The following is a 12,334-nucleotide window of genomic DNA, read 5'->3' on the forward strand; positions in this document are numbered from 1 at the left end:
ATGCCATAGCTTGAACATGGAGTTCAAAGAACAGCTCACAGGAATTGGTTCTCTCTTCTAACACTTGGCTCCTGGGCTCAATGCACATTTTCGGGATTGACCAAGTTGCATTTACCCACTAAGCCACCTCACTATCCCAGATCTTGCAACATATCTGTGTGAAATATTTCACTTCATGTCAGTGTGAAATTCTAGCTTGACATTAGTGTGTTGACTTCATAAGTAATGCCATTAATGACATCTTGCTAGGAAATAACACTAATGGGTTGCTCAGGTAAAGCCCAGACAGTTGGCAAGATGCATGAAAGAAGCTAGATAACCACACATTTTATGTTTCTGTGCTTTTACCAGTTTGTCTGAAAGGAGATACATCCAGTGAAAGCCCTGTTGGAATAAAACACACTTTTGAATGAATGTTCTGGAACACCAAAGAGTCTTTAATCACAGAATGAACACCAGAAGTAATATCATGAGATAGGGCAATCAACAATATTGTAAGAAATCTAATTGGAGATGCTCCAACACAAGCCTGCATAGTTTAGTCTAGGAATACATAAGGATCAGAAACAACCCAGACATCTGCACAGATTAACCCCATCCCTAAGCAACTAAGGCACTTTATATATCAAACTAAGAACAATTCTTCATGCATATTCTGTGTTTGCTCTTTGGCACTTCATGCTCGGTGCAATTCAAAGCCCACCCTGTAGAAGGGAATCAAGTGAAAGCAGAATAAACAAGGCAATGTGAAGAGCCCTCAGAGGGCAGAGCACTGTAATTGGAAGTGAGCTTGCCATGGATAGAATCACTGCTGTCACTCTGTGGGAAAATTCTCTTTAGGTGTACGTCAGACATGTCAGCTGCTGTCCTCAAAGCTGCCACTGTTCCGACGGGAGTGAAAGTGCATTGGGCTCATGGGATCAGACACATAGCCTGCATAGGAAAAGAAGTTCAGTTGTTACTTTTTGACCTTCTAGCACATCCCCCTGCTTATATTAACTAGGTGAACTCAGTGCCAGACAATCCTTTGGGATCCTGGGACTGGAGACTGGACCAGAGTCCCTGGTGCTGCTCAGATTTAAAAGTGGAAACATGGTGCTGACACCAGATGGACATTCATGGCAAGTGTCTGCTTTGAACACATTGGTTGGTAGTTAATATTTTGGGTTTATGGGAAAGCAGTACATGCTTCTGGAAGGGAGCCTGTCATGATGGCTAAGAGCACAGGTTTCATGCCAGGCAAATGTGTTTTAAGTAATGGTTCCATGATTACTGTCTTTGGGATATTTGTCAGCTTAAATCTTCCTAAGCTTCAGCACCATCATCCCTAAATGGGAGAATGGTTAGTTCATATTACAAGGCTGCTGTATGCAACTGATGACTGGCAGTCAATACCAGGGGATGAAGCAAAGGATAACCTGAAAGGGAAGGTGGAGACAGTGCTTACAGAAAAAGAAGAGCAGCCTGTAAATGTTTACTTCGTTTTCTCCCTAGATGCTCACCTTTTAAGTGCTCATCAAATGCCCAGGTCTGAAGACCAGTGGCATTTGTTGCCCTTTGAAGCAACAGTATCTCCAAGAATGGATCCAGTAGCTCCAGAGTGCAGCACTGGGCAAAAGAACTCACTGTGTCAGTGCGGGTTGCTGCTCCCTGTCCACACTGGTATAGCACCACCCACTACTTCTGCAAAATGGGCCGTTGATCAATAGCTGCTGATGGTTTTGCCCCCATCAACATCCCAGTTATCAGAGTCAATACATTATTTTTAAGCCACATAGCCATATGCAGGAGTTTGGGCACATTCACTCTCAAAAGAAAAATCTCTGTCAAAATCTGTTAGAAGGCATGCTGTAACAAACTCTTCTGCAAGGAAATGCTGCTGACATCGCTATTTCTGAGCATGGGTCTGTCTCGCTCTCCTCTATCAGGATTCACCCAGGTCAGGGCTGAGGGCCAGTGTGTATGTGTGTGCCTGTGTGTGTGTGTGTGTGTGTGTGTGTGTGTGTGTGTATGTGTGTGTTTGTGCATGTGAACCTGTGTGAGAGTGCATGTGTGTTGGAAGGTGAGGCATGTTGGATGAGAGAAAGTCAACTCACATCATAAATCTTAACTATTGGTCAATAATGCAGAATCAACATTCTAGTATAAAAATATTTCTTTTGTCCAGCTGAAATATAACTTCACTCTGGGCATGGATAGAGCTTTACTCAGCCAGTGGTGCGTTACTGCTTTCTCATTTTCTAATGCTCCACACACAATTTCACTGGCTTTGGCTGTGGCAGCACCTCTCACTCCACTGACTCCAGTGAAAACCTGACAGTAAGTGTGAGTCCCACGGGGTGGGTGGGCTATGCTTCAGGAACGAGTGGCAAATTCAGCAGCCACTGAGGCTGGCATTTTACAGTGATGTTCTGTGGCGTGCAAGACAGACACATACGGCTGGAAAGCTGGAGAGTGGCTTAACTAGAATTTGACTGCACAGTGCAGGAAGAGGCTGAGCCACATCTCTGTGTTTTATGACTCAAGTCTGAGGTTAAGACTGAACAGCTGCATGTTCAGTTTCGCTTCCATGTTCTCCTTCTACCTTTGGGTCCTGGCTCAGGGAGCAGCATGGAAGAGGGGTAGAAGAGAGCTCCTGGAGGACATGATAGGTCCATGGTACTTGCCTTAGTTGGGGTTACTGTTGCTGTGATAAAACACCATGAGCAAAAATAAGTTAGGGAGGAAAGGATTTATTTGGCTTACACTTCCAAAAGGCTGTTAATCATCAAAGGAAGTCAGGACAGGAGCCAAAACAGGGCAGGAAACTGGAGGCAGGAGCTGATGCAGAGGGCACAGGGGAGTGCTGCCTACTGGCTTGCTCACCGTGGCTTGTTCAGTTTGTTTTCTTTTAGAACCTAGGACCACCAGCCTAGGACAGCTCTACCCACAGTGGGCTGCTCCCTCCCCCGTTAATCACTAATTTAAAAAATGCCTATAGGTTTGCCTGCCTACAGTTTGATCTTAGGGAGGCATTTTCTCAATTAGGCTCCCTCCTCTCGAATGACTCTAGCTTGTGTCAGGCTGACGTAAGGCTAGCCAGCACAGCACTCAACTCACAGTAGCTGTGGTAACACATCAAGGTTTGCACGAGATCAAGCCAGTCAATACTACAGCATAGGTGGAGATTGGTCCATAAGTCTACACTCCAAGCTGAGGAATATTGGCAGCTGGTGGCTCCTGGTAGGTTGACCATGCTCTTCTAGTGGATGACCCTTCACCCATGCACATATGGGTAGCACTAAATGGATTTAGAGGGTTATTTAAAAAGAATAGCTGAAGTCAGGAGAGGGATGTATGTGTGATGGGGGGCACCAGAGTTGTTACACAGGAAGAGTAGGGGAGTAAATATGACCATAGTGCATTACATTTGAAATTTTCAAAGACTATATTTAAAATACCTTAAAAAATAACTAAAAAAAGAAAGCTCATGAGGTTGTTGCTGTGGGAAATGAAAGTACAGTCAGGCAAGGAACAGTTGCCTGGCTGGGAAATGGGGGATTGATGTGATTTTGAGGGTAACCTCAGCTACATGGAGAGATACTATTTCAAGGAAGCAAATGGAAATACAGACCAAAATAAAAGAAAAGAAAGGATAATTTAAGCTGCGTAAATTACTATTCTTAGGAGGAAAGTACAAAATGAATGTGTCATATCTGTAAGAATTATCACTCCATCCAAATGCCCTAATGTTTTCTTTTGGCTCTGGTACAGAGATGTTCAGGAAAAGTAGACATTTATACTATTATCCAACCCCCGTTTCCTATACTTCATCTTGGGTAATTCTCTGAGTGCTATTTCTTTAAGAAGAAATCCTTAAGGGGCTGGGGAGTTTGCTCAGCCATTAAGAGTGCTGATTACTCTTGCAGAAGATCCAGGTTTGAGTCCCAGTATCAACACGGCAGTTCACAACATCTGAAGCTCCAATTCCAGGGGATCTAATGCCCTTGTCTGATCTTCATGGCACCAACATGCACGTAGTACATAGACATACATGCAAGCAAGACATTCACACATAAAATAAAATGAATAAATCTAAAAAGTTTTTTAAATTATAATTATTTTTAGGCTAAAGAGTAGCTTCATCCGGACTCTGCCATGGAAAGCTTTCTCACTAGGCCCTGAGCTCACAGGCTGCCCTGTATGTGGCTGAGAAGCCTTAAGAAAACACACTGGTATCTATTGAAAGATATGATGTTGTGACACTTGGAGCACGTTTGCCCTCTGGGGAGTCCATTCCTGGACTGGCCAGTTACTCAATGCCGCTGGTGCTGGAGCCCATCTGCATGCTAACACACAGGAGAACAGAGCCCTTTCCTCTAAGGCTCTCAAGACAGCCAGATTTCACTGCATTGCAGCAAGCAGAGAAGCTTCCCTTTGTTCCTTCAAGGTTTTCCAATGCCTTGGGTAGCAGTTCTCTAGAGACAAGGTGCATGGATCCCATAATGTAGGGTCTTAAGCCACTAATATCAGAGAAACCAGTTCCTTCTTCTTGAAGCATAGCTCTAGAAACAAATCGGACATGTTTAACTGATGTGTTCAGTCCTCCATGCAATCAAAGGAAGTGGCCATGAATAAATGGGCCATTGCTTTAATATTTAGATTAATATGGAGCCCCTCAGACTTTAAGAGTGTAAAGGACAGCATGGTCCTAGTCCTAGCTGGTGGTAGTTAAAGTTAGATGATATGATATTTCTAGTAGGAAATATTAAATGTATTATATTTATCCATAGGAATCCTCAATCTATCCAAACACACTAATGTAGCTGATGGTAAAGGCTCCTGTATTTCCCTTGGCTTCTAGAGGCCAGCATCAAACTTTATTAATTATTTTGTATGAATTTGTCATGGAGCAGTCCTGTGAGACAGACCCAGGTGGCTGTCCTGTGCCTTTGTGCCAGCTGTTTGAGGGAATGGATGGAGTGTTTAAACCTTGTGGTGCTCAGTTCCCAGGGAAGAACTCTCACAGGGAATGTGATTGTGGGAACTCACCTTTCTGTTCTTCTCCCTGCACACAGTGAGGTGGGCTCAGAGGCAGCAGGTTCAGGGCAATGACGACTAAGGGTTTACAATGCCAGGTGAGCCAGAGATGATTTACATAAAAACCTTGCATCCTCTTAGAACTTCAGTACATACAAACTCACACACACTCACAATCTCTGGAACCTGTATACACTCCCACACAGACATATGTTCATATACATTCTGGGTATCCTTGCTTATATGCATACATACCCTTGAACTCACATACACTCACACCCAATGTGTACATACTGACACTCTTATGTATGCACATTCACACATACATGCACACCCATGCTCACACACACTCATGTACACTCATACTCATGTAGAGTCTGGCATACTTTATTAAGCTTGAAGATAAATGAAGAGTTATAACGACTTCAGTATCAGAGTTAGAACCTGTATAATATTTTTAAATTACCTATCATTTATGGTTATTACAAAATACAAAATTTTCTCCCTTGCTACCAAAATGAATGACAGCCACCTCCCTAGGAGTGATTTCCTTGATGTGTGCTACTTACCATATTTGTCAATGGTTGAGTACTGGGTACTTCTGCTCATTTCCTCCAAAGACAGGCCTGGATTGGAGTGTGTCCCGGAACTGGAAGATGAATGGGACACTGCTTTACATGGGGGTGCTGGGCTCATAAAATAACATCTAAAACAGAATTCAGTCAATCAGCAGTGATCCCAAGGAATGTCAACGAGATGTCTACATAGTTTGGTTTTATTTGTATCTTGTTTGGCTTGATCTTAGAACTGTTTGAGTAAGTTAGATCTAGGTGTGAGTCTTGCCATCTTTCTTCCTCTAGGTTAGAGCTGCCAGCAGCTTAGCCTTGGGTACACACTATCTCTGAGCCTCAGTTTATGTATCTGCACACTAAGAGAAGACATTGGTATTTCTACCATCTTGTTTTAATGGTTGGATATAAACAAAAGAGTACTGAGTCTAGATGCAGCCAAAACTGCAATCTTTACTTAAAAGCAGCTAAGGATGTTAATGTCTTAGTAGGTCTACATAACTGCAACGCATCCTAAGCACTATTACAAAATGATAACTGCACAGACCTGTAGCACGAATCTTAAAAGTTCTTATTAATAAATATCAAACCTGGAGCCAGGTATTGAGGTTAAAGCTGGAAGATCAGAGAAGCAGAACAAGCCACAGCCACCTCACCTCGCTAGTTCCTGAGCTGATCCTGTTTCCTCAGACTGGAAGCCTCTATGTCCTCATCCAAATGGATCTCAGCTGAACCGTTGCTCAAAAGCCTAAAAGCTTAACAGACTCTAGTTCCTGGTTTTCACACCTTATATACCTTTCTACTTCCTGCCACCATTTCCTGGGATTAAAGGTGTGTGTCACCATGCCTGGCTGTTTCCAGTGTGACTTTGAACTCACAGAGATCCAAATGGATTTCTGCCTTTGGAATGCTAGGATTAAAGGTGTGTGCCACCATTTTCTGGCCTCTATATCTAGTGGCTGTTCTTTTCTGACCCCAGATAAGTTTATTAGGGTGCACAATATATTGGGGAGCACAATATCATCACACAGACCTGTGTTAGCACTTATGTCCAGCCTTTTAATGCAGTCTGCAGCTGTGTGGCACTGTATTCTCAGTTCACACTCAAGTAAACAGTGTCCCAGGAATGGGCCTTCAGAGGTCAGGTGTAACTCATCTGAAACTGGACATCTCAAAGCTGCACACTTATGTAGTCCTGAGGAATGCATTCCCCCAGTGTTCCCTGGTCCTCCTCTTTCTCCCAGTTTCTACTTCAGTTCGTTTAGGAGGTGACTTCCTTCCCTGTCCTGATCTCATCACGTCTGCTGGTCACTGCACAGGTTGCATGTCTACAGGTTTCCTTGCATTCATTTGGTCTTTATTGTCCTCAGAGCAGCTGCCCTGGGAGCCCAGGATCCCCCTGCCCCTCTGACGCCCCCGGGGCCACAGCAGAACTCTGCATACCAAGAGTTCCCCAGTCCCTTCCCTGGCTTTGGTCACTGGTGTCAGTGTCAGCCAGTGTGTGCTCCACAGTCCTCACATCTCTCCTTCCAGTCAAGGAATCTTTGCAAACACCACCAGATCCACCCACCTCATTCTGCTAGTGAGCTGATCTCTTTCTCCTCAGGACTTGTGCAGTTCTTCTCCTAATTAGTTTCTCTGCTTTCACCTCATCTCTGAGTGAAACATCTGATCCATATTTCCCATAGTGTTCATTTCGAAATATAAAGCAGGTTAGGACATCTGCCTGCTTAAGCCTCCCAGTGAGTTCCTGGTTCACTTGGGACACAATGAAAATGCTCTACTGTCTTCACCAGACCCTGCCCCGCCTCCTCTCCAGCATATCTCCCACTCTTTATTACATCCCCTTTCCCTCAAGCGCTTCTGGGAGCCTTCCCATCACTAACTCGCCCTCCAACCCTCTTCCTCAAGATCCTGATGCTTGCCTCGCCTATGACTGCTCCCCTGTCATCCAGGCTTCATTTCACTGTCCTTTTCTCAGCCAGTTCTTCTCTGACGGCTACTCCGAAAGAGCCAGTCTTTTGCTGTGGTCGCTCCATTTCATGATGGTCTTATTTATTTTGGAACTTGCTTGTTATCTGCTTATGTATACACTGACAACTATATGTTGTAAGGCAGGAGACTAGTTTCTTATTCCCTGCTGAGCCCTCAACCCTCACAGTAATCCTGGCCCATGTGAGAAGATCAACCAGTAGTTTTGAAAAACTGAATAAACGAATGAATTCTTAAATGATGCCTGCCACTCCACCCTTCCTCCACTGGGTACATCTGTAACAAAAACCATAGCTTAGCCTGCCCCTGCTTCCCTAGGCCTGAAGGTTAGAGGTCAGAGCCCTCTCTGTTCCTGTATTTGCTTTCTTTTGCTTTCTTTGCGTCTTGTGTTCCACTGTTCCTCAACCCCCATCCCCAATAAATACAAGTTCAGCCACACTAACTGACAGTGGATTTTCCAGATATTACCAAATACTCTGTTCCTCTGGCTGTGCCTTAGCTGACTGCCATGCTTGCATGTGTGTGGTGACGTCTCATTGCCCCTGGCGGAAGGCAGGGTGCACTACTGCTAGGAACCGGCATTTCATGCTAGGCGGCTGCAGTTGCGTCATGTCTCTTTTGCTTTTTTTTTTTTTTTTTTTTCTTTTTTGGTTTTTCAGGACAGGGTTTCTCTGTGTAGCTTTGTGCCTTTCCTGGATCTCACTTTGTCGACCAGGCTGGCCTCGAACTCACAGAGATCCACCTGCCTCTGCCTCCCGAGTGCTGGGATTAAAGGCATGCGCCACCACCGCCCCGGCATCTTTTGCTTTTATCCTATGACGATAACTGACTTAGGCCTCAGTGATGCTTCTGTAAAGTGAGGAGTATAACAAGACTTGTGTTGAGGTTTACTGTGAGCGTTGTTTAAAGTCTTTCGGTGTTACTGTTTAGGAAACAGTAAAATTCACTTGAGTTTAGTATGCATCCGAGTCAGCCAGTTCTGTGCAAACGTCTTGAGAAGCCCCCCCTCTTCCGCACCCTTCAAGACTCCACACTATAATGAAGTGCTGCCGTGAGTCTGCCCTGGGGTAGCATTGCCTGTATTAGCATGCTATTGAACTCAGTTACACAGAGGAGAACCAAGATCCTGTTCAGTGTTGTTGGACTCTCACTGGGCTTCTTCAGTAGTTGACGGTCAAAATGAAAGTGTGATAAATAAAATCAAGAGCTTCAAAACTGTTTCTTTAGAGAAATTAGTTTCCTGTAATATTGGCTCATATTTAACTGCCTTAAAAATAATCTCTAGCCTCACCTCCTTAAGCTACACAGAACGATGATGTCTTAGAGGGAGGGAATGATTAAAGAGGAAAAATTATTGGCTCAAAGCATGACAGAGTCATCTCAATCAGCATTAAATAGCAAACAGCACATAATGCTGGTCAGTAGACGGTTGATTCATTTTCAAAATTCAATTTCTTCTTTCAGTATCCGTAGCTTCCTGAGGACTCTAGCTGCCTTTAAGTGTTGTGTTCTCTGCAGTAGTCTTGGCAACAATACAGTAATAGGGAATAAATACTTTATCACCAAAATGGCTATCTGGTTTCCCTTGAATAAAAGCCTATCTTCAGGATGCCCTGGGTGTTCAATGGCTGAATGCAGTTCGTGCCTGGGAACTTAACCTTCCCCAGGAGATACCGCACACACTGGCACTGGACTCTGTTCTAGGATGACGGACAGATGGGTGCCAAGCTCACCCAGGTCAAACCAAAGAAGAAACTAGACACCGGCTGATAGAGCAAGCTGTTCACACCCATGCACATTTCACCTTCAGCAAGGGTTTCAGAGATGCTCAGAGTTTAAGGCAGGTGTCAGGACTGGGGCTGAAGCAGTGACCACAAAAACAGGGCCCTTCCGGTGACGCAGTACCCACAACGCAAATGCCTGAGACTGTGAGCCCGTGGCAGGTAAGACAAGCACTGCGTGTTCCATTGGTTTCTGTTTCCTTCTGCTTTGTTTGTGTTTTGAGGCAGGATCTCGGGTAGCCTGTGCTGTGCTCTGACTGACAATACAGCTGAGGATGACTTCGAATCTGGATCCTTTTGTCTCCATTTTGCAAGTGTCCCAGTGACAGGCATTAATCACCATGTGCAGTTCATAGTGTTTCAGTCATAACTGAAACTAGGCAGACTTCTTATGCTTAAAGAATGATTCTCTCTATCTGTATATGTATACATATATCTGTGTATGTATATGGCTAGGAAATCCTATGTGTATATTTTGTGAGTGTAAGGTAATTTTTTTCTCTTATAAAAAGAGAACAAGATAATTTTAAAACATTTTTTGTATAATATGGTATGATTGATGTATCTTAGCACTGAACAGTTTTTCACTTTGGACTAAACAATTCACATGAGTTCTGCAACTTACACAGGCACAGTTATTGCCATTGGCTGAAATGAATTCGACAATGATGCCCATCACAAGTACACTGGGCAAAAATTATCAACTGAAAAATAAATTGTGATGAATGTAAGGCCACAGAGCTATGGGTAACAGAAAAGTAGCTGAAGACAGAGCACATCCCAGCAAAGCCCCCACTTCTACAAATGAGCACACTACAGTCTACTGCTTCAGCACGTGGGGGATGGGCATCACCATAGGCACTGCTCTAGATAGGCAGGACGAAACCCCAGCGTTTCTGCACTCCTTAGAAATTGCTTAGATTCCTAGAGGCCACCAAAGTTGAATAAGAAAAGAAAATTGCATAAATTTGCTGTATGGTTATCATAAAGAGGAAGGGGAGGCCCTCAGCTGGAACACACATCTGGTTTCTGGCAGAGGATGGCTAGATTTTCTCATGATTACTTGGCCAGTAGGACAGGGAGACTTGTATCAAAGGACAAGTGATTAGAGTGAATTATTAGTAACTGAACATTCAGGGGTAACTTGAGGTCTGCATCAGCCACTATGGGTGACTGTCCCTACAAGGTTAGAGTGAGCCTTAGGCATTGTGAATAATTAGGTCAAAAGTCTGAAAACGAATTGAGCTGTTCACAAAGAGGTCATAGTCATCCCACCCTGGAAATGTGAAAGCCGAGCCTGGAACAACTGTTGGGGCCAGGTACAAAAGGTGTCTCTGGAAGTCACAGAGGGATGTCTCTGTTGTTCTGTTCCTTACATTCTCAGAAGGGCTTCATGGATGATGTGGACTGATAAGAACCTGGCACATTAGAAAGTTGAGTAAGATGATAACTCCCATTTAGGCAGGAGATTTTTATCTTCCTTATCTGAGTGCTCTGACTCTCAGCCAGGGCTGACTGTCTAATTTTCACACACACACATACACGCACATACACACATCACAGTGTACCTGGCTATACACTGAATGTGGTATTTGCAGCTTTTGTATACACAGTTCATTTGATTCATGTCATCTGCCTGAAAGGACCATCTCTGCTTCTGAGGAAGAACCACACTGCCACCAAGACGACACTGAGCAATGTGAGGAATTTCACAGAAACCCATACTTGGGTTTGATGTCCTGGCTATGTACTACTGGCTCTGGGGAATGCAGGAAGGCTTCACAGATGGTTGTATAGATCATTTTGTGTATATCCATGTTGCAGTACTTGAGAGGTGATGGTGGGGACCCCCTAAAACCCACATTAAGATATCTCTTTATCCAGGAAGGTTTCTGTTAAGCGACATCCAAGAAGAAACAAGGAGACTATTGTCTGAACAGGTGGGGAACCTCTCCTGCCATCTCTCTGGAGTCTGGGGATGATCCAGTGTCATAGTGAGTCCAAATGGCCCCATTTAGAGCTTTCAAAGCAGACAGAGCTGTTGCTTCCATACCACAGCCTGCCAAATGCTTTGGTATCAGAGAATGAATTCCAGGTTTGGCTATGGGGTCTCTTGAATTCTCAGAATATTTCCTAGAGCCATAATTACTTCTGACTGTGTGACATTCCAAAAAGTCTGCTGAAAGAAATCCTTCCTTTGTTATTACCTTCTCCCTTGGGTGATACGTGTAGCTTTGGGACTATGATGTGGTGAGTTATGATAAATGTATACTGTTATCCATGGCTTGGATGTAGTAATGGAATTAAAACAATGGAATAAAAGACACAGAACATCTAAGTTTAACCACAGTGACATAATAATAACAATAGCAATTGCCTATATTCCCTGTACTTATCAAGGGCTCTGTGGATTGCACATCCTTTTCACTGCTTAGATTGTAACATTTTGCTGAAGCCCCCAAGGCATCTGGGAAAGTACAAACTTTACGTCCACACTAGGAGATGGAGAGTCAGCTCAAATGCTCAGACGGCTGACACTAATGCTCACGGTTGGCAGGAGGCTGAACCGGGGCTTGAACAAAAGGCCTTCAGAGCTTCAGACCAGAATTTCCCTAGTAAACAGTGTATTTAACTGCAGCAGACACCAGACTATTCTGTCACCTGGGAACTCACTGAAATAGTTGTGAGGAGCTATCTTTGGCAAATAAAAATGAACAACAAATTCCTCATTATAAACACCCTTTGTCTTCACAACAAAAGTAGAATCATCTTCCTTATGTCTTGCTCTGTTTGACTTTCTGAACTCTGTTTCTTTCCTCTTAGCACACTTGTGCACCTGCTGTTAAACCTGAGTTACACACATGCACACAAACACACATACATATACATGCATATATATATGTATATATGCATATTCTCCTACACTCACATACACACGACAATGCACACATACATGAACACACATACACACAT

At 43.8% G+C, this 12,334-nt stretch overlaps 1 protein-coding gene across 1 annotated transcript in view; it reads right to left on the minus strand.

Moving 5' to 3' along the window:
- Positions 1-416: 416 nt before the first annotated feature.
- Tnni3k (TNNI3 interacting kinase) overlaps positions 417-12,334 on the minus strand; it is a 265,004-nt gene continuing 253,086 nt past the window's right edge. The window contains exons 24-25 of the mRNA XM_059266495.1: positions 5,589-5,668; positions 417-933 (exon numbers count right to left, since the gene is read on the minus strand). Of these exons, the coding sequence (XP_059122478.1) occupies positions 857-933; positions 5,589-5,668 (157 nt within the window). The 3' untranslated portion in view covers positions 417-856. The remainder of the gene's footprint in view (positions 934-5,588; positions 5,669-12,334) is intronic.

Source organism: Peromyscus eremicus, chromosome 6 (assembly GCF_949786415.1).
Source record: "Peromyscus eremicus chromosome 6, PerEre_H2_v1, whole genome shotgun sequence".
NCBI lineage: Eukaryota > Metazoa > Chordata > Mammalia > Rodentia > Cricetidae > Peromyscus > Peromyscus eremicus.